This window comes from Oncorhynchus mykiss, chromosome 11, assembly GCF_057628025.1.
Source record: "Oncorhynchus mykiss isolate SJ-2025 chromosome 11, ASM5762802v1, whole genome shotgun sequence".
Taxonomy (NCBI): domain Eukaryota; kingdom Metazoa; phylum Chordata; class Actinopteri; order Salmoniformes; family Salmonidae; genus Oncorhynchus; species Oncorhynchus mykiss.
Window position 1 is genome coordinate 54,314,661 of NC_143032.1, and position 21,017 is coordinate 54,335,677.

Here is a 21,017-nt window from a genome sequence, read left to right on the forward strand (position 1 = left end):
TTGGGTTAAATGGGAAGACACTTTTCAGGTGAAGGCATTCAGTTTTGCAACTGTACAACTAACCTTTGTGGCACTAACCTTTGTGGCACGCATTTGCCCTAACAGCAGGTTGCTGATCCATATTTACCTCCTCTCCATCTGCTCATACTGAAATATGGCACACCTACGCCCCCTGGTGCCACTAATATGAAACTGTAGAACAACATCATACCCAAGGGAATTGACATACATACTCACTGAATACACAAGCTGTTACAACAGTGTTACCATGCACAAATGAGATTCTGAATTCAAGACAGAAGTAGGCTGATTCAGATAATTTGCCATTTATTAAATACTGTTCAAAATGAGTACAAATGCCACAAATATGAATCTATTGGGGTAGAATATCACCATAAATTTGATATACAGCTGAAAAAAATCACAGCATTATATAAAATGTCACTGAACAATAGCCAAACATTTCAGATATCTAAAACTGAATGTATCAAAATGACAAATGCTCAGAAGAGAAGATGACATTACAGTACCAGTATATTAAGACCACACAATAACTTAACTATTGATTGTAAGACAATTATATTTCAAAACCTCTGATATGTTTTGTACTCCAACTCTATTTACAGAAATACAAAGATATCAAATACAACCATATTACAACCATTAATCAATTAGATAATTTACCAAATACAAGCCTTTCGTCTGTGTAGCAACAACACAGACTGTTTCAAGCAAATCATTTGATCTCTAAAAAAATGTTTCTATGTGCTTATCCAACCATGTTTTTGTGAAAGCTGTATTGATTTCTAAAGGAGAGCACAGTAAAGTATCACACATGGGCAGGGATAATCACAGAGATAAGGATTGGGGCTGTAAACATTCAAATATAACATTTTACATTATGGCTGTTTGGTCAAAGTCAGCAGGTGCTAAGAGTTACAGGGAGAAAGCAGATTCGAACAAGACAGAGAATATGTACACAGTGAGTGTGGGAACGGGACAAGAGAAATGCTCCCTCCCGCCCCACTCGCACTGTTCTCTACTTTTTTCACAAAATTTTGAAAGACATTCTCTCCGTTGCCCTTTACCTCTGTTTTTCTCTCTGTAGCTCTGTTTCTCTTCACCCCCCCCCGACAAACTCCTTGTCTTCTCAGCGCCCAGGGGTGAAGATGTAGTCCAAAGCCTGTCTCTCAGCAGCTGCCACATTAGGGTGCCAGAGGTCCACCATGAAGACCACCCTGGGGCCGTCCTCTGGGCCACCTGAACATAGAAAAAAAACACAGTTATGTCTTCCTCCAATCAACCCTTTATAACAGCTTAATAACACTTTCTCACAACAGTACAAACACACACACAGAACCCGGGTAGAAAAAGGCGAACCCTTTCAACCCCTCCACACACACAGCCGTCTCCCTCTCACCCTCATGGAAGGCCCTGTGGAGGAAGGAGTCATCAAACAGAAGACAGCTCCCCTCAGACCAGCACTGTGGTTCCCCGCCAACCACCAGCTCACAGGAAGAGGGCACTCTAAGACCTACGGAAGACAGGCAGCAAGTCAGTCTATATACAGTAATTACCAAGGAAACCAGGGAAAATATTACATGACACAAACACATACTGTATGAATATATTCTAAAATGTCAACTGTATATGTTGTCATGCAAAGAAAGCTTTACATCAACCCTATAATAGTAAACATCATTATTATCATTGTAATAGTTTCAGAGACACAGGTGAACACACACAGGGAGCCAGGTGCATCTTTGAAATCCCTATATTTAACAGTATTGTAGCCCTCCAGGCAGCTCCCTCCCCCTCTTACCCAGGTGGCAGCGCAGCCTGACGTTGGTTGGGCCGTAATGCTCAGTGATCAGGGCTCCCGGGGTTAGCACAGAGAAGCAGGCGTTTCCAAACACGTTGTTGGCGATAAAGGTGCGCAGCTGACCCAGCACCCTCCAGGCCCGGGGGCACCTCCTGGCATTGAGGGCCAGCGGAGTGCCCTGGTTCAACAAGTAGAAGGTCCACCACTGACCATGGGGGGTGCTGTTGGACTTCCAGCCCAAAGGAAGGGAGGAGCCAGCCCTTGCTGGGGGGGAGTGGTAGATGCTCTCAAACTCAGCCAGCAGAGCAGGGAAGCTCCTCTCCAGCAGCTCCACGTCGTGCTTCTGTGCGTCCCGGGAGAAGAAGGGTGCTGAGGGCAGGTCAGGGAGGAAGAACACCTCTGGTCTCTGGATGGTGGGCCGGCTGGTAAGGTAGCGACCCTGGTCTCGTACCCCTTTGTGTACCCTGCCCATGCCCGACCAGGTGTAGCGTTTGGCGTAATCTTGCAGGCTGTGGTACAGCTTCTGATTGAGACCGTCCCCTGTGTTGGTGCAGCGAAAGGACTCAGCGGACTGGCAGTAAGCAAAGCCGTTCTGCTCCTCCACCCCTGACACCGGCCTGCCTTTAGCCCTACCATCCCCATCTGTGCTGATCAAGGCCCCCCCACCCCCTCCTACTCGACTGGGCTCAGTGCTGTACCCCCCACGCAGGGGAGAGGAGCTGTGCTCACGACCTACCCTGTAACAGTACCACACAAAGAGCAGCAGCAGGCACATGGCTGTGCCAAAGGCACTGGACTCACAGTCCCTCATAGACTGCATCCCTCCAGCCACCATCTCCCTCACCCTCTCTAGTGACCACTCCATTCTGGCTATTCGCTAAAACCACTGAGTTTGGTCTAAAGAAACTACCGTTGAGAAGGTCAATAACCAACCCTGCCTGACACTGAAAATGGCTATTAGAGGAAAATGTTCCACAGGGTTTCTCAAAGGCTACTTTCAGGAAGCTCTTATCATCCCCCCTTCTGGATGCAGTCTGACACTATCTGATATGACACACTCAGGCTCCAGTCCTGAAATATCAGCACTCAGGGATGAGGGGAGGGTTCCCCCTGCATGGTGCCTGGCTGTCTGATATTTGTGCTGCTCCCTCCCTTGTTCATTTTCAACAAATGCAGACAGACAACACACCTCAGGGTATCTGGTCACTGCATCGGAGAGGGGGGGGGGGGGGGGGGGAGAGACAGGGAAAAGGTCATTAGACATAGGCACTGCACAACCAGATACACACAGCATCTAATAAAGAAGCAGAGTACCAACATGCAGATCTCATTGCAAGCTCAGTTTTCCACATTACCTCCCCCACTTAGCTGGTTTAATACGGAACTAACTCCCACCCTCTGCGCCACCCTTTACACAAACTCCCACCCCCACACTCAGCTCTGGACACACACAGTGCACCATGCGCACACACACACAGATGGCATTTAAAATTCAGTTCTCCACACACCTCCGCACTGCACTGTAGAAAGCCATGAGTCACATTGCTGCATTCAAACACCAAAACCTGTCTTTCTGACACACTGACACACACACACACACACAAAATCTCAGTAAGACAAAAATAATGGTGTTCCAAAAAAGGTCAATTTGCCAGGTCCACAAATACAAATTCCATCTAGGCACCGTTGCCCTAGAGCACACAAAAAACGATACATACCTCGGCCTAAACATCAGCGCCACAAGAAAACTTCCACAAAGCTGTGAACGATCTAAAAATACTTGAATCAGTTATAGAACCCATTGCCCTTTATGGTTGTGAGGTCTGCTGTCTGCTCACCAACCAATAATTCACAAAATGGGACAAACACCAATATCCTCAGTATATAACGTAAAACTCCAAATAATGCATGCAGAGCAGAATTAGGCCGATACCCGCTAATTATCCAAAATTCTACAACCACAGAAAAGGAAGTGATTCCCAAACCTTCCACAACAAAGCCATCACATACAGAGATTAACCTGGAGAATAGTTCCCTAGGCAAGCTGGTCCTGGGGCTCTGTTCAAAAACAGATCCCCAGAGCCCCAGGACAGCAACACAATTACACCCAACCAAATCATGAGAAAACAAAAATATAATTACTTGACACATTGGAAAGAATTAACAACAACAAAAACAGAGAAAACTAGAATGCTATTTAGCCCTAAACAGAGACTGTACTGTGGTAGAATACCTGACCACCGCGACTGACCCAGACTTAAGAAAAGCTTTGACTATGTACAGACTCAGTGAGCATTTCCCTGCTATTGAGAAAGGCCGCCGTAGGCAGACCTGGCTCTCAAGAGAAGACAGGCTATGTGCACACAGCCCACAAAATGAGATGGAAACGGAGCTGCACTTCCTAACCTCCTGTGAAATGTATGAGTGTGGCTCTAAGGCTATGTACACAAAACGAAATTCCTTTTCTAGAATAGCGCTTTTTAAATGTATTGTAGGAAGGATAAGGATAAGCATCATAGATTATTGAACATACTAACTGCAGTATTAAGCACTTACATAGACGAAAAGATACACTGTAACAAGCAAACTATGCAGTAAACATAAACACACATAAGCAAAGCTCGCACTGTACAGACCTTCCTATGCTTCTCCTGCACAACCATCTCACCAAAAATGGCCCGGCAAACCTGCTTGGAAAGACAGAACAGCCATCTCCTCTCGCGAACACAGCCCAGATGACAGTCCGCCGAGACGCACGCCCCCATAGAACCTCTCTAGCACAAATACACAGTTCGCTCGCTGTCTGCTGCCTTGAATTGAGGAACAGTCGTAACTGAACAAACCCTGAATGGGGGCAACCATCCATAACACTCGTCTGTCTGTCTGTCTCTCTCCCTCCCTCCCACTCTCAATTTCTCCAATATTCCTGCATCTAATGCCCATAAACCTGCATACATAAAGCTGTAGTTAGTCCGCCATCGTATCATGATTCACTCGCATAAAACCACGACAGATGTTCAGGGATTCACACTGTGTATTAACAATCTGCCACTTACACTTGTAGCGCATAAAAACAAAAAATGCAACATAATGATATTCGAAATAATAATAATGATGATAATATTAATAATAACTCACCCAATTTTCATGGTTTTGAAAGATATATAGACTAGCCTACAGGTTTACCATGTCACCAAGCAGCTAGTGAACTCTTTATCTAAGTATGCTACAAGTTTATTATTACATGTCAATCATAATTAGGCCCTAATCAATTTAGCAAAATGTAAAAAACTAACAGCAGCAAAGATGTTCTATTATATTGACAAGATAGTCAAGTGACCGCTCTAACAATGGAAAAACATGTCCCCAAATATGGAATGCAGGCAGGAGGATGCAAGATCAGGTGTGACCCTTCTAACCAATGAGACGGCAGATAATTGTGTGAACAACAGGCACATCTCAGAGGGTCGTCATTAGTTACCACAGCCACAAAGTCATAATTATGGCTAAACCCCGCCTATTTCTACAATTAACCTTAACTTTAACCCTAACCTTAACAACACTGCTAACCTTATGAATGACCTTAATCTTAAACTCGTATCGCCCAGAGTTCCCCCGCCTACTTCACTTCCCTCCATTGAAAATGAATAGGGCTCCATTGTTTCATCTCTCCTAATGTGTATGTGGAAATGCACTTTAATTCGGATAGTCACTCTTGCTTCACTCTCATGTGGGTGCTAGCAAACAGGCTAGGTAGTGCTAGGCATCAACAGCCAATCCAGTAGGGGCTGGAAGCTATAGTGAACTTCGATTGGTCAATACCGTTGCAATATCGCAGAGTATTTGCATAAAGTTCAGCTTTCCCCAACTTTGGTGTTATGTTGAAATGCACTGCGAGTAATTTTTTTCAAAGTTGCCGGAATGCCACGCGTATCCACTTATAACAGTACATTTGTAACAGCCTAAACATTACAAAACGTATATTCCATTAAATATACCTCACGTAATTCAACACTTTCTCATCAGTGGCATAGCACAGTTTTGCGGGGCCCCCACAAGGTCAGAGCAAGGCCTTAACTGTTTAATTCTAACATTAGGTTATTCAAGCATGTAATGCAAATCTCCAACCTCTTTTTGTTTTTTTTAATGGCACTATAAAATGCTTCAGGGCTAATTTCGTATAGCATTTTGGCATGTTTTTCTAGATTTTATTTTGTTACTTTTTGTTGCAGGGAGTTACAAGTACATTATCCATTTCAAATTATACGTTTATAAAACATGTACTCATAGGTTACCAAGCCCCTCCAAAAAATGTAAGAACTACATGCAAAGTTTAAGTTATAAAAATTCTGTATAAACAGGAAAAGAAAACAGAACCTCCCATCCCATCCCATTCCCCCAACCCCACCCAGCCAACATGTCTCCAATTTTTCTTGCAGTATTACTTTAGTCCCTTGTTGAAAAAAGGATGCATGTTTTGGAATATTTGTGTTCTGTACAGGCTTTCTCCTTTCACTCTTGACAATTGGGTTAGTATTGTGGAGTAACTACAATGTTACTACAATTGATCCATCCTCAGGCTTCTCCAATCACAGCCATTATACTCTGTCACTGTTTTAAAGTCACCATTGGCCTCATGGGGAAATCCCTGAGCGGTTTCCTTCCTATCCGACAACTGTTTGTAGTGACTGGGTATATTGATACACCATCCAAAGTATAATTAATAAATTCACCATGCTCAAAGGGATATTCAGTCTTTTTTTTTACCCATCTCCCATCTACCCTCTTCTTTGCGAGTTATTAAATGAACATTTTCCTGGTCTTTGTGGTTGAATCTGTGTTTGAAGTTCACTGCTCAACTGAGGGACCTTACAGATAATTGTATGTGTGGGGTAGTCATTCAAAAATCATGTTAAACACTATTATTGCACACAGAGTCCATGCAAATTATTATGTGACTTGTTAAGCAAATTGTTACTCTGGGACTTTTTTAGGCTTGCCATAACAAAGGGGTTGAATACTTATGGAATCAAGACATTTCAGCTTTTCATTTTTAATTGCTTTGACATTACAAGGTATTGCATGTAGGCCAGTGACAAAAAAATCTCAATTTAATCCGTTTAAATTCAGGCTGTAACACAACAGAATGTGCAAAAAGCCAAGGGGTGTGAATATTCAGACCCATTTCCTTTTTCCACATTTTGTTACAGTACAGCCTTATTCTAAAAATGATTAAATTATATATATAAAAAAAACATAAATACCTTATTACAAAACTATTCAGACCCTTTTCTATGAGACTAGAAATTGAGCTCAGGTGCATCCTTGAGATGATTCTACAACTTGATTGGAGTCCACCTGTGGTAAATTCAATTGACTGGACATAATTTGTAAAGGAACACACCTGTCTATATAAGGTCCCACAGTTGACAGTGGACGTCAGAGCAAAAACCAAGCCATTAGGTTGAAGGAATTGTCCGTAGAGCTCCAAAAGGATTGTGTCGAGGCACAGATCTGGGGAATCGTACCAAAATGTTTCTGCAGCATTGAAGGTCCCCAAGAACACAGTGGCCTCCATCGTTCTTAAATAGAAGAAGTTTGGAATCACCAAGACTCTTCCTAGAGCTGGCCGCCCGGCCAAACTGAGCAAACTGAGCAATCGGGGGAGAAGGGCCTTAGTCAGGGAGGTGAACAAGAACCCAATGGTCACTCTGACAGAGCTCCAGAGTTCTTCTGTAGAGATGTTAGAACCTTCCAGAAGGAAAACCATCTCTGCAGCATTCAACCAATCAGGCCTTTATGGTAGAGTGGCCAGACGGAAGCCACTCCTCAGTAAAAGGCACATGACATTCTGCTTGGAGTTTGGCAAAAGGCACCTAAAGGACTCTCAGACCATGAGAAACAAGATTGTCTGGTCTGATGGAAACAAGATTGAACTCTTTGGCCTGAATGCCAATCGTCACATCTGGAGGAAACCTGGCACCATCAGCGGCAGGGACTGGCAGACTAGTCAGGATCGATGGAAAGAGGAACGGAGCAAAGTACAGAGAGATCCTTGATGAAAACCTGCTCCAGAGCGCTTAGGACCTCAGACTGGGGCGAAGGTTCACCTTCCAACAGGACAATAACCCTAAGCACACAGCCAAGACAACGCAGAAGTGGCTTCGGGACATGTCCTTGAGTGGCCTGAATGTCCTTGAGTGTCATTGAGTGGCCCAACCAGAGTCTAGACTTGAACCCAATCGAACATCTCTGGAGAGACCTGAAAATAGCTGTGCAGCAACACTCCCCATCCAACCTGACAGACCTTGAGAGAATTTCTTACATTAGTACCCCAGGTCATCTTAGGTTTCATTACATACAGTCGAGAAGAACTACTGAAAATAAGATCAGCGTCAACTCACCATCAGTACGACCAAGAATATGTTTTTCGCGACGCGGATCCTGTGTTCTGCCTTTCACCCAGGACAACGGAATGGATCCCATGCAGCGACCCAAAAAAACGACTCCGAAAAATAGGGAAACGAGGCGGTCTTCTGGTCAGACTCCGGAGACGGGCACATCGTGCACCACTCCCTAGCATCCTTCTCGCCAATGTCCAGTCTCTTGACAACAAGGTTGATGAAATCCGAGCAAGGGTAGCATTCCAGAGGGACATCAGAGACTGTAATGTTCTTTGCTTCACGGAAACATGGCTCACTGGAGAGACGCTGTCGGGGGCGGTGCAGCCAGCGGGTTTCTCCACGCATCGCGCCGACAGAAACAAACATCTTTCTGGTAAGAAGAGGGGCGGGGGCGTATGCCTTATGGCTAACGAGACATGGTGTGATGAAAGAAACATACAGGAACTCAAATCCTTCTGTTCACCTGATTTAGAATTCCTCACAATCAAATGTAGACCGCATTATCTACCAAGAGAATTCTCTTCGATTATAATCACAGCCGTATATATCCCCCCCAAGCAGACACATTGATGGCTCTGAACGAACTTTATTTGACTCTTTGCAAACTGGAATCCATTTATCCGGAGGCTGCATTCATTGTTGCTGGGGATTTTAACAAGGCTAATCTGAAAAGAAGACTCCCTAAATTTTATCAGCATATCGATTGCGCAACCAGGGGTGGAAAAACCTTGGATCATTGTTACTCTAACTTCCGCGACGCATATAAGGCCCTGCCCCGCCCTCCTTTCGGAAAAGTTGACCACGACTCCATTTTGTTGATCCCTGCCTACAGACAGAAACTAAAACAAGAGGCTCCCATGCTGAGGTCTGTCCAACGCTGGTCCGACCAAGCTGACTCCACACTCCAAGACTGCTTCCATCACGTGGACTGGGACATGTTTCGTATTGCGTCAGATAACAATATTGACGAATACGCTGATTCAGTGTGCGAGTTCATTAGAACGTGCGTTGAAGATGTCGTTCCCATAGCAACGATTAAAACATTCCCTAACCAGAAACCGTGGATTGATGGCAGCATTCGCGTGAAACTGAAAGCACAAACCACTGCTTTTAATCAGGGCAAGGTGACTGGTAACATGACCGAATACAAACAGTGCAGCTATTCCCTCCGCAAGGCTATCAAAAAAGGTAAGCGTCAGTACAAAGACAAAGTAGAATCTCAATTCAACGGCTCAGACACAAGAGGCATGTGGCAGGGTCTACAGTCAATCACGGACTACAAGAAGAAATCCAGCCCAGTCACGGACCAGGATGTCCTGCTCCCAGGCAGACTAAATAACTTTTTTGCCCGCTTTGAGGACAATACAGTGCCACTGACACGGCCTGCAACGAAAACATGCGGACTCTCCTTCACTGCTGCCGAGGTGAGTAAGACATTTAAACGTGTTAACCCTCGCAAGGCTGCAGGCCCAGACGGCATCCCCAGCCGCGCCCTCAGAGCATGCGCAGACCAGCTGGCCGGTGTGTTTACGGACATATTCAATCAATCCCTATACCAGTCTGCTGTTCCCACATGCTTCAAGAGGGCCACCATTGTTCCTGTTCCCAAGAAAGCTAAGGTAACTGAGCTAAACGACTACCGCCCCGTAGCACTCACTTCCGTCATCATGAAGTGCTTTGAGAGACTAGTCAAGGACCATATCACCTCCACCCTACCCGACACCCTAGACCCACTCCAATTTGCTTACCGCCCAAATAGGTCCACAGACGATGCAATCTCAACCACACTGCACACTGCCCTAACCCATCTGGACAAGAGGAATACCTATGTGAGAATGCTGTTCATCGACTACAGCTCGGCATTCAACACCATAGTACCCTCTAAGCTCGTCATCAAGCTCGAGACCCTGGGTGAGGGGTGAGGGCCCTCGGAGTGTGGTGTCAGGAAAATAACCTCACACTCAACGTCAACAAAACTAAGGAGATGATTGTGGACTTCAGGAAACAGCAGAGGGAACACCCCCTATCCACATCGATGGAACAGTAGTGGAGAGGGTAGCAAGTTTTAAGTTCCTCGGCATACACATCACAGACAAACTGAATTGGTCCACTCACACAGACATCATCGTGAAGAAGGCGCAGCAGCGCCTCTTCAACCTCAGGAGGCTGAAGAAATTTGGTTTGTCACCAAAAGCACTCACAAACTTCTACAGATGCACAATCGAGAGCATCCTGGCGGGCTGTATCACCGCCTGGTACGGCAACTGCTCCGCCCACAACCGTAAGGCTCTCCAGAGGGTAGTGAGGTCTGCACAACGCATCACCGGGGGCAAACTACCTGCCCTCCAGGACACCTACACCACCCGATGTTACAGGAAGGCCATAAAGATCATCAAGGACATCAACCACCCGAGCCACTGCCTGTTCACCCCGCTATCATCCAGAAGGCGAGGTCAGTACAGGTGCATCAAAGCTGGGACCGAGAGACTGAAAAACAGCTTCTATCTCAAGGCCATCAGACTGTTAAACAGCCACCACTAACATTGAGTGTCTGCTGCCAACACACTGACACTGACACTGACTCAACTCCAGCCACTTTAATAATGGGAATTGATGGGAAATGATGTAAATATATCACTAGCCACTTTAAACAATGATACCTTATACAGTGCCTTGCGAAAGTATTCGGCCCCCTTGAACTTTGCGACCTTTTGCCATTTCTCAGGCTTCAAACATAAAGATATAAAACTGTATTTTTTTTGTGAAGAATCAACAACAAGTGGGACACAACCATGAAGTGAAACGACATTTATTGGATATTTCAAACTTTTTTAACAAATCAAAAACGGAAAAATTGGGCGTGTTGTGAAGAAGTTTAAAGCCGGATTTGGATCCAAAAAGATTTCCCAAGCTTTAAACATCCCAAGGAGCCCTGTGCAAGCGATAATATTGAAATGGAAGGAGTATCAGACCACTGCAAATCTACCAAGACCTGGCCGTCCCTCTAAACTTTCAGCTCATACAAGGAGAAGACTGATCAGAGATGCAGCCAAGAGGCCCATGATCACTCTGGATGAACTGCAGAGATCTACAGCTGAGGTGGGAGACTCTGTCCATAGGACAACAATCAGTCGTATATTGCACAAATCTGGCCTTTATGGAAGAGTGGCAAGAAGAAAGCCATTTCTTAAAGATATCCATAAAAAGTGTTGTTTAAAGTTTGCCACAAGCCACCTGGGAGACACACCAAACATGTGGAAGAAGGTGCTCTGGTCAGATGAAACCAAAATTGAACTTTTTGGCAACAATGCAAGACGTTATGTTTGGCGTAAAAGCAACACAGCTCATTACCCTGAACACACCATCCCCACTGTCAAACATGGTGGTGGCAGCATCATGGTTTGGGCCTGCTTTTCTTCAGCAGGGACAGGGAAGATGGTTAAAATTGATGGGAAGATGGATGGAGCCAAATACAGGACCATTCTGGAAGAAAACCTGATGGAATCTGCAAAAGACCTGAGACTGGGACGGAGATTTGTCTTCCAACAAGACAATGATCCAAAACATAAAGCAAAATCTACAATGGAATGGTTCAAAAATAAACATATCCAGGTGTTAGAATGGCCAAGTCAAAGTCCAGACCTGAATCCAATCGAGAATCTGTGGAAAGAACTGAAAACTGCTGTTCACAAATGCTCGCCATCCAACCTCACTGAGCTCGAGCTGTTTTGCAAGGAGGAATTGGAAAAAATGTCAGTCTCTCGATGTGCAAAACTGATAGAGACATACCCCAAGCGACTTACAGCTGTAATCGCAGCAAAAGGTGGCGCTACAAAGTATTAACTTAAGGGGGCTGAATAATTTTGCACGCCAAATTTTTCAGTTTTTGATTTGTTAAAAAAGTTTGAAATATCCAATAAATGTCGTTCCACTTCATGATTGTGTCCCACTTGTTGTTGATTCTTCACAAAAAAATACAGTTTTATATCTTTATGTTTGAAGCCTGAAATGTGGCAAAAGGTCGCAAAGTTCAAGGGGGCCGAATACTTTCGCAAGGTACTGTATAATGTTACTTACCCTACATTATTCATCTCATATGCATACGTATATACTGTACTCTATATCATCGACTGCATCCTTATGTAATACATGTATCACTAGCCACTTTAACTATGCCACTTTGTTTACATACTCACCTCATGTATATACTGTACTTGATACCATCTACTGTATCCTGCCTATGCTGCTCTGTACCATCACTCATTCATATATCCTTATGTACATATTCTTTATCCCCTTACACTGTGTATAAGACAGTAGTTTTGGAATTGTTAGTTAGATTACTTGTTGGTTATTACTGCATTGTCGGAACTAGAAGCACAAGCATTTCGCTACACTCGCATTAACATCTGCTAACCATGTGTATGTGACAAATAAAATTTGATTTGATTTGATTTGATTTTAGAATGTGCAGAGAAGAATTGGAAGAGCTCCCCAAATACAGGTGTGCCAAGCTTGTAGCGTCATACCCAAGAAAACTTGTGGCTGTAATTTTGGCCAAGGTGCTTCAATAAAGTAATCTGTAAATGGTCTGAATACTTATGTAAATGTGATATTTCAGGTTTTAATTTTTACTAAAATACCTGTTTTTGCTTTGTCATTATGGAGTATTGTGTGTAGACTGATGAGGGGGGAAAAAAACAATTTAATCCATTTTAGAATAAGGCTGTAATGTAACAAAATGTGGAAAAAGTGAAAGGGTCTGAATAATTTCTGAATGCACTGTATATATATTGTTATATATACAGCCTATAGGGAGGAGGTCAGATACCTGACCGTGTGGTGCCAGGACAACAACAATTCCCTTAATGTGATCAAGACAAAGGAGATGATTGTGGACTACAGGAAAAAGAGGACCGAACATGCCCCCATTCTCATCGACGGGGCTGTAGGGGAGCAGATTAAGAGCTTCAAGCTCCTTGGTGTCCACATCCCCAACAAATTAACATGGTCCAAGCACACCAAGACAGTCGTGAAGAGGGCACGACAAAACCTATTCCCCCTCAGGAAACTGAAAATATTTTGCAATGGTCCTCAGATCCTCAAAAGGTTTGTCAGGTTCACCTAGGGGTCATGAAAAGGGTTGTACCAAAATGTTTGATGTATTAGAATAATTGATTATGCTGATGTTGTATTAATAGAAGGGTAGGGGTTATAAGACTCCTCCCTCCTTACATTTATAGGGTCCTAGACTACAGATTAACAATATATATATTCATTATATAGTTTTAGAGTTGTTCTACAGTCGTTTGCTCTTTCTCTCTCTCTCTCTCTCTCTCTCTCTCTCTCTCTCTCTCTCGCATTGCACCCCCCCCCCCCCCCACTCTTTTACACCGCTGCTACTCTCTGTTGTTATCATCTATGCATAGTCACTTTAATGACTCTACCTATATGTACATATTATCTCAACTAAACGGTGCCCCCGCACATTGACTCTGTACTGGTACCCCCCTGTGTATAGTCTCGCTAATGTTATTTTACTGTTGCTCTTTAATTACTTGTTACTTTTATTTCTTATTCTTACTCACATTTTTTTTAACTGCATTGTTGGTTAGGGGCTCGTAAGTAAGCGTTTCACTGTAAGGTCTACCTGTTGTATTCGGCGCATGTGACTAATAACATTTGATTTGATTTGTATGTGTTGAACTTTATGGATTGTTTATTTGTATGTGTTGAGTTTTAGTTGAGATTATTCATTACAGAGTTAAGTATATTTGTCCAGGCCTCAATTGTTCATTGATTAGCACCAGAAATTCTCTCTGTTGATAATTCTAATGTTATAACTTTTAATAGTAATTGTATCCACTGTTGAATTGGGAGAGAGTGAGGTGATTGCCATCCAAGAGCCAACATATTTTTGTGGCAGTGCTGCCTGCTAGCAATAATCGTCTCTGAAAGGGGAAACAGTGAACAGTTGGGAGTTGGGGCCAATTTCATCGTAAAACATTTCCTTGATGTTAAATACAGTCTGTGAACAAACTTAAAATGTGTAAATTGATTGTTCGGTTAACTGGATGCCAAGGTAATGTTCTCCCATATTCTGTTCCAGTTAAAGGTTGTTCAGATTCAATTAGATCTGTGGACCATACTTTTTTAATGGCTCAGAATATGAGTGTTCCAAAAGCTGTTCATTTATTGTAGAGATGAGTCCTTGGATGGTTCGGTAGTTGGGTTTCCCAAGGGACTCCATAGGCCAGCATAGCTGACTTAAGTTGTAAATATAGAAAAAAGGATTTTCCTGGTAATGTGTATGTGTCTTTCAAGTCTTGGAATAATCTCAAAGGATTACTGCCCTTGATATTGGCAAGGATACAGATTCCTCATTTGGACCATTGGGGGGAAGCAAAAGGCTGCCCTCCAGATCGTAAGGCATTATGATAAAATATTGGAATATGGGCATCCCATTTTGATTCCCAGTTACATTGTTTTTCAATTTTGCGGCAAATAGAAATTGTATGATCAATAATAGGACCAAAGCGTAGTTTACATTGTTTAAGGGGTATATCAGTGAAGGATAATAGGAGACACCATATTTATCTCTATACTCAGCCAGGGGCGGAAGAATCATATCTAAACTAATTCAGGACGAAATACTAGTGCCTGAAAATACAATTGAAAATTTGGTACGGATAGCCCTCCTACGTCTTTCCCTCTTCGAAAACGTGTTCATTTTATCCGTGCTTGCTTACCTTGCCATATCCATTTTGAAACTGCACCATGGATTTTATCCCAATAGACAGAAGGGGGAGATAAGGACATCATTGAACTACAGATATTCAGCAGTGGAAATACATTCATTTTGACAGTAGATATTCTGCCCGTTAAAGCAACTGGGATATTAGTCCATTTACTGAGGTTGGATTTAATTGATTTGAGTGTTCTGTTAAAGTTTCTGGCCATGGTTTTATCTTAAGGACGGAAAAATATACACTACTGTGCAAAAGTTTGGGGTCACTTAGAAATGTACTTGTTTTAGAAAGAAAAACAAAAAAATGTGTTCATTAAAATACCATAAAATTGATCAGAAATACAGTGTAGACATGGTTAATGATATAAATGACTATTGCAGCTGAAAACGGCTGATTTTTAATGGAATATCTACATAGGCGTGCAAAGGCCCATTATCCCCAACCATCACTCCTGTGTTCCAATGGCACGTTGTGTTAGCTAATCCAAGTTGATCATTTTAAAAGGCTAATTGATCATTAGAAAACCCTTTTGCAATTATGTTAACACAGCCGGAAACTGTTGTTCTGATTAAAAAGGCAATACAACTGGCCTTCTTTAGACTAGTTGAGTATCTGGAGCATCACGACCAGTGATGGTAGTACAGCCTCCACGACCAGGGAAGGTTTCGCAGAGCTTCCGGTCACAACTTGTAGACGTGCTGCTGTGCGTTTTGTTGCTAACCTTACTTTGCTACCTGCCAACTTCACGGTTTTTACTTTTTAATTACCGTTTATATTTTTAGTTTTTCTCTCACTCAACTTTTTCACTCTGGATGCTTTATCTGGACGTGGTTTGTCAGGAACTCCACCAGCAGAAGCTAAGTAGTAACATTAACATTATGCCTTCTAATTGCAGTCGCTGTACTCATAATATACAGGCGACCTATCGCCTTACGGCGAGGATAGCTGTGCTACAAGCCCAGCTTCAGACGCAATCGTTAGGCAAGGATCATTTCAGTACAGATAGTAGTATAAATCCCCTCGCACAGTCCCTGCAGCCGGACAACTTTCTCATGGCTTCTGGAAGGAAATGCTGTAGGAATGCTCAACCAGTGTTGCTTATTCAGCCAACAGAAACTTTCAACCGGTTCTCCCCATTAAGCAGGGAGTCGGAGTCAGGCTGATCCTTCTCTGGTCTCTACTCCTCCTGTTACGGGGTCTGAGACACCGAAGCCTCCCACCATTAGCTCTGAGAAATTGAAAACCCTAGTCATTGGCGACTCCATTATCCGCAGTATTATACTTAAAACGAATCATCCAGAGATCATACAATGTTTACCAGGGGGCAGGGCTACCGACGTTAAGACTAATCTGAAGATGGTGCTGGCTAAAGCTAAAACTGGCAAGTGTAGAGAGTATAGGGATATTGTTATCCATGTCGGCACCAACGATGTTAGGATGAAACAGTCAGAGGTCACCAAGCGCATGTTGAATTTATTTTGGATTTATTATGGATAAATGAATAAACAATATCCCCATTTTAAATAGAATTGTATCTAGGTAAACTTATACTCTGTATGTTTAATAGACAATATGAGTTCATAAGAAGAAAGTGTGTGACAGGAGAAAGGAGTAATAAAATGTTAAAGAACACCATTCCAACTGGGCAGGAACAAATGGGTTGTGGACTGTGTAAACACATAAGGTCGTTAGCCTATGGTTCACCCAACTGAAACTTAGCTCTGGGGTTTTTAGATAAGGCAGTGAGTGCATTCCTAGGGTTTCTGTTAATTAAAACTGTCAGTTCAGTGGTGATCGATAATGTAGAGGGGTCAAAAGTTATCTGGGAGTGTGTTAGTAAGTTAAAATGAACTTTTCACCTTACTTTGTCCCGGTGGAGAGGAGGGGATTCGGTTAAGGCAGTGTAATGAAGTCATGATCTGTATATAAACTGATGCATGTGTTTGAGTGAGAGCGCGCTCTGAGAATAAATTCTATTACCTATTATGTAAAGACTGGTCTGCGTCTATTTTATGCAAACAAGAAATCTTACAAATTCTCATAAAATAGATGAAGGGCTTTCAATTGATGGAAGCACATTGGCATAATTAAATTATACTAACACGCAACATAGCTTCAGTGTGTAAATCAGCTAGAAAGATGTGTAGGTAATTGTCTCTGACCCCCTCCCAGTTAGGGGGAGGGATGAGCTCTACAGCAGAGCTCACAACTCAATCTCTGGTTGAAAACTGTTTTCTGCCCCTCCCAAAAGATAGAATTTGTAGTTAATTGGCCCTCTTTCTGGGAATCACTCAAAAACAGGACCAAGCCTGGCCTGTTGAGGAGTGACAGACTCCATCCTAGCTGGAGGGGTGCTCTCATCTTATCTACGAACATAGACAGGGCTCTAACTCCCCTAGCTCCACAATGAGATAGGGTGCAGGCCAGGCAGCAGGCTGTTAGCCAGCCTGCCAGCTTAGTGGAGTCTGCCACTAGCACAGTCAGTGTAGTCAGCTCAGCTGTACCCATTGAGTCTGTGCCTTGACCTATTTTGGGCAAAACTCAACATGGTGGTGTTCGCCTTAGCAATCTCACTAGAATAAAGACCTCCTCCATTCCTGACATTACTGAAAGAGATTGTGATACCTCACATCTCAAAATAGGGCTACTGAATGTTAGATCCCTCACTTCAAAAGCAGTTATAGTCAATGAACTAATCACTGATCATAATCTTGATGTGATTGGCCTGACTGAAGCATGGCTTAAGCCTGATGAATTTACTGTGTTAAATGAGGCCTCACCTACTGGTTACACTAGTGACCATATCCCCTGCGCATCCCGCAAAGGCGGAGGTGTTGGTAACATTTATGATAGCAAATTTCAATTTACAAAAAAAAAACGGTTTCGTCCTTTGAGCTTCTAGTCGTGAAATCTATGCAGCCTACTCAATCACTTTTTATAGCTACTGTTTACAGGCCTCCTGGGCCATATACAGCGTTGTAGTCATGGTAGTCATGGCAGATAATATTCACATTTTTGGTGACTTTAATATTCACATGGAAAAGTCCACAGACCCACTCAAAAGGCTGTCGGAGCCATCATCTACTCAGTGGGTTTTGTCCAACATGTCTCCAGACCTACTCACTGCCACAGTCATACTCTGGACCTAGTTTTGTCCTGTGGAATAAATGTTGTGGATCTTAATGTTTTTCCTCATAATCCTGGACTATTGGACCACCATTTATTACGTTTGCAATCTCAACAAATAATCTGCTCAGACCCCAACCAAGGATCATCAAAAGTCGTGCAAAGATTCCTAGATGCCCTTCCAGACTCCTTCTGCCTACTCAAGGACATCAGAGTACAAAAATCAGTTAACAACCTAATTGAGGAACTCAATTGAACCTTGCGCAATACCCTAGATGCAGTCGCACCCATAAAAACATTTGTCGTAATAAACTAGCTCCCTGGTATACAGAAAATACCCAAGCTCTGAAGCAAGCTTTCATAAAATTGGAACGGAAATGGCGCTACACCAAACTGGAAGTCTTCCGACTAGCTTGGAAAGACAGTACTGTGCAGTATCGAAGAGCCCTCACTGCTGCTCGATAATCCTATTTTTCCAACTTAATTGAGGAAAATTAGAACAATCCAAAATGTATTTTTGATACTGTCGCAAAGCTAACTAAAAAGCAGCTTTCCCCAAGAGAGGATGGCTTTCACTTAAGCAGTGATACATTCATGAACTCCTTTGAGGAAAGATCATGATCATTAGAAAGCAAATTGCGGACTCCTCTTTAAATCTGCGTATTCCAAAGCTCAGTTGTCCTGAGTCTGCACAACTCTGCTAGGACCTAGGATCAAGGGAGAGACAAAGTTTATTAACACTATCTCTTGACACGTTGATGAAAATAATAACGGCCTCTAAATCGTCAAGCTGCATACTGGACCCTATTCCAAGTAAACTACTGAAAGAGCTGCTTCCTGTGCTTGTCCCTCCTATGTTGAACATAATAAACGTCTCTCTATCCACCGGATGGATGTGTACCAAACTCACTAAAAGTGGCAGTAATAAAGCCTCTCTTGAAAAAGCCAAACCGTGACTCAGAAAATATAAAAAACTATCGGCCTTTATCGAATCTCCAATTCCTCTCATTTTTTTTTGAAAAAGCTGTTGCGCAGCAACTCATTGTCTTCTTGAAGACAAACAATATATACAAAATGCTTCAGTCTGGTTTTAGACCCCATCATAGCACTGAGACTGCACTTGTGAAGGTGGTAAATGGCCTTTTAATGGCGTCAGACTGAGGCTCTGCATCTATCCTCATGCTCCTAGACCTTAGTGCTGCTTTTGATACCATTGATCACCACGTTCTTTTGGAGAGACTGGTAATCCAAATTGGTCTACACGGACAAGTTCTGGCCTGGTTTAGATCTTATCTGTTGGGAAGATATCAGTTTGTCTCTGTGGATGGTTTGTCCTCTGACAAATCAACTGCAAATGTTGGTGTTCCTCAAGGCTCCGTTTAAGGACCACTATTGTTTTCACTATATATTTTACCTCTTGGTGATGTCATTTGGAAATTTTCACTGCTATGCGGATGACACACAGCTGTACATTTTGATGAAACACGGCGAAGCCCCAAAATTGCCATAAGGAAGTGGATGGCTGCAAATGTTCTACTTTTAAACTCGGACAAAACAGATGCTTGTTCTAGGTCCCAATAAACAAAGAGATCTTCTTTGGAGTCTGACAATTCATCTTGATGGTTGTACAGTCGTCTCAAATAAAACTGTGAAGGACCTGTGCGTTACTCTGGACCCTGATCTCTCTTTTGACGAACATATCAAGACTGTTTCAAGGACAGCTTTTTTCCATCTATGTAACACTGCAAAAATCAGAAACTTTCTGTCCAAAAATGATGCAGAAAAATGTATCCATGATTTTGTCACTTCTAGGTTAGACTACTGCAATGCTCTACTTTCCGGCTACCCGGATAAAGCACTAAATAAACTTCAGTTAGTGCTAAACACGGCTGCTAGAATCTTGACTAGAATCAAAAACTTTGATCATATTACTCCAGTGCTAGCCTCTCTACACTGGCTTCCTGTTAAGGCAAGTGCTGATATCAAGGTTTCACTGCTAACCTGCAAAGCATTACATGGGCTTGCTCCTACCTATCTTTCCGATTTGGTCCTTCCGTACATACCTACACGTACACTACAGTCACAAGACGCAGGCCTCCTAATTGTCCCTACAATTTCTAAGCAAACAGCTGGAGGCAGGGCTTTCTTCTATAGAGCTCAATTTTAATGGAAGGGTCTGCCTACCCATGTGAGAGACGCAGAATCGGTCTCAACCTTTAAGTCTTTATTGAAGACTCATCTCTTCAGTAGGTCCTTTGATTGAGTGTAGTCTGGCCCAGGAGTGTGAAGGTGAACGGAAAGGAACGAACCGCCCTTGCTGTCTCTGCCTGGCTGGTTCCCCTCTCTCCACTGGGATTATCTGCCTCTAACCCTATTACAGGGCTGAGTCACTGGCTTACTGGTGCTCTTCCGTGCCATCCCTAGGAGGGATGCGTCACTTGAGTGGGTTGAGTCACTGACATGATCTTCCTGTCCGGGTTGGCCCCCCCCCCCCCCCCCCCCCCCCCCCCTGGGTTGTGCAGTGTCGGAGATCTTTGTGGGCTATACTTCGCCTTGTCTTAGGACGGTAAGTTGGTGGTTGAAGATATCCCTCTAGTGGTGTGGGGGCTGTGCTTTGGCAAAGTGGGTGGGGTTATATCCTGCCTGTTTGGCCCTGTCCGGGGGTATTGTCGGACGGGACCATTGTCTCCCGACCCTTCCTGTCTCAGCCCTCCAGTATTTATGCTGCAGTAGTTTATGTGTCGGGGGGGCTAGGGTCAGTCCGTTATATCTGGAGTATTTCTCCTGTCTTATCTGGTGTCCTGTGTGAATTTAAGTATGCTCTCTCTAATTCTCTCTCTCTCGTTTTCTCTCTTTCTCTTTATTTTTCTCTCTCAGAGGACCTGAGCCCTAGGACCATGCCTCAGGACTACCTGG

General features: G+C 43.4%; 1 protein-coding gene across 7 annotated transcripts; it reads right to left on the bottom strand.

Annotated features, from left to right (window-relative positions):
- Positions 1-310: 310 nt before the first annotated feature.
- On the bottom strand, positions 311-20,449 carry asphd2 (aspartate beta-hydroxylase domain containing 2). Of its 7 annotated transcripts, none has more exons than XM_090190474.1 (5): positions 20,286-20,397; positions 3,331-3,403; positions 1,823-3,028; positions 1,421-1,534; positions 311-1,260 (listed from the first exon to the last, which is right to left on the bottom strand). In XM_090190474.1, the coding sequence occupies exons 3-5, from the start codon at positions 2,685-2,687 to the stop codon at positions 1,151-1,153; spliced, it is 1,089 nt and encodes a 362-aa protein (XP_090046600.1). In that variant the 5' UTR covers positions 2,688-3,028; positions 3,331-3,403; positions 20,286-20,397; the 3' UTR covers positions 311-1,150. The 7 variants fall into 7 exon arrangements, with proteins under 7 accessions (XP_090046600.1, XP_036791651.1, XP_036791650.1 ...); XM_036935756.2 differs by lacking the exon at positions 20,286-20,397 and adding an exon at positions 4,961-5,168; XM_036935755.2 differs by lacking the exon at positions 20,286-20,397 and adding an exon at positions 4,459-4,657.
- Between the last annotated feature and the right edge of the window lie 568 nt (positions 20,450-21,017).

What these genes read in the sequence shown, in the direction of transcription:
- asphd2 (XM_090190472.1), bottom strand. Translation starts at nt 2,687, where the DNA reads ATGGAGTGGTCACTAGAGAGGGTGAGGGAGATGGTGGCTGGAGGGATG. An exon ending in CAGGCTGCGCTGCCACCTGG is followed by an intron (nt 1,535 to 1,822) that starts GTAAGAGGGGGA and finishes TGTCTTCCGTAG; the next exon opens with GTCTTAGAGTGCCCTCTTCC. An exon ending in CCACAGGGCCTTCCATGAGG is followed by an intron (nt 1,261 to 1,420) that starts GTGAGAGGGAGA and finishes TTCTATGTTCAG; the next exon opens with GTGGCCCAGAGGACGGCCCC.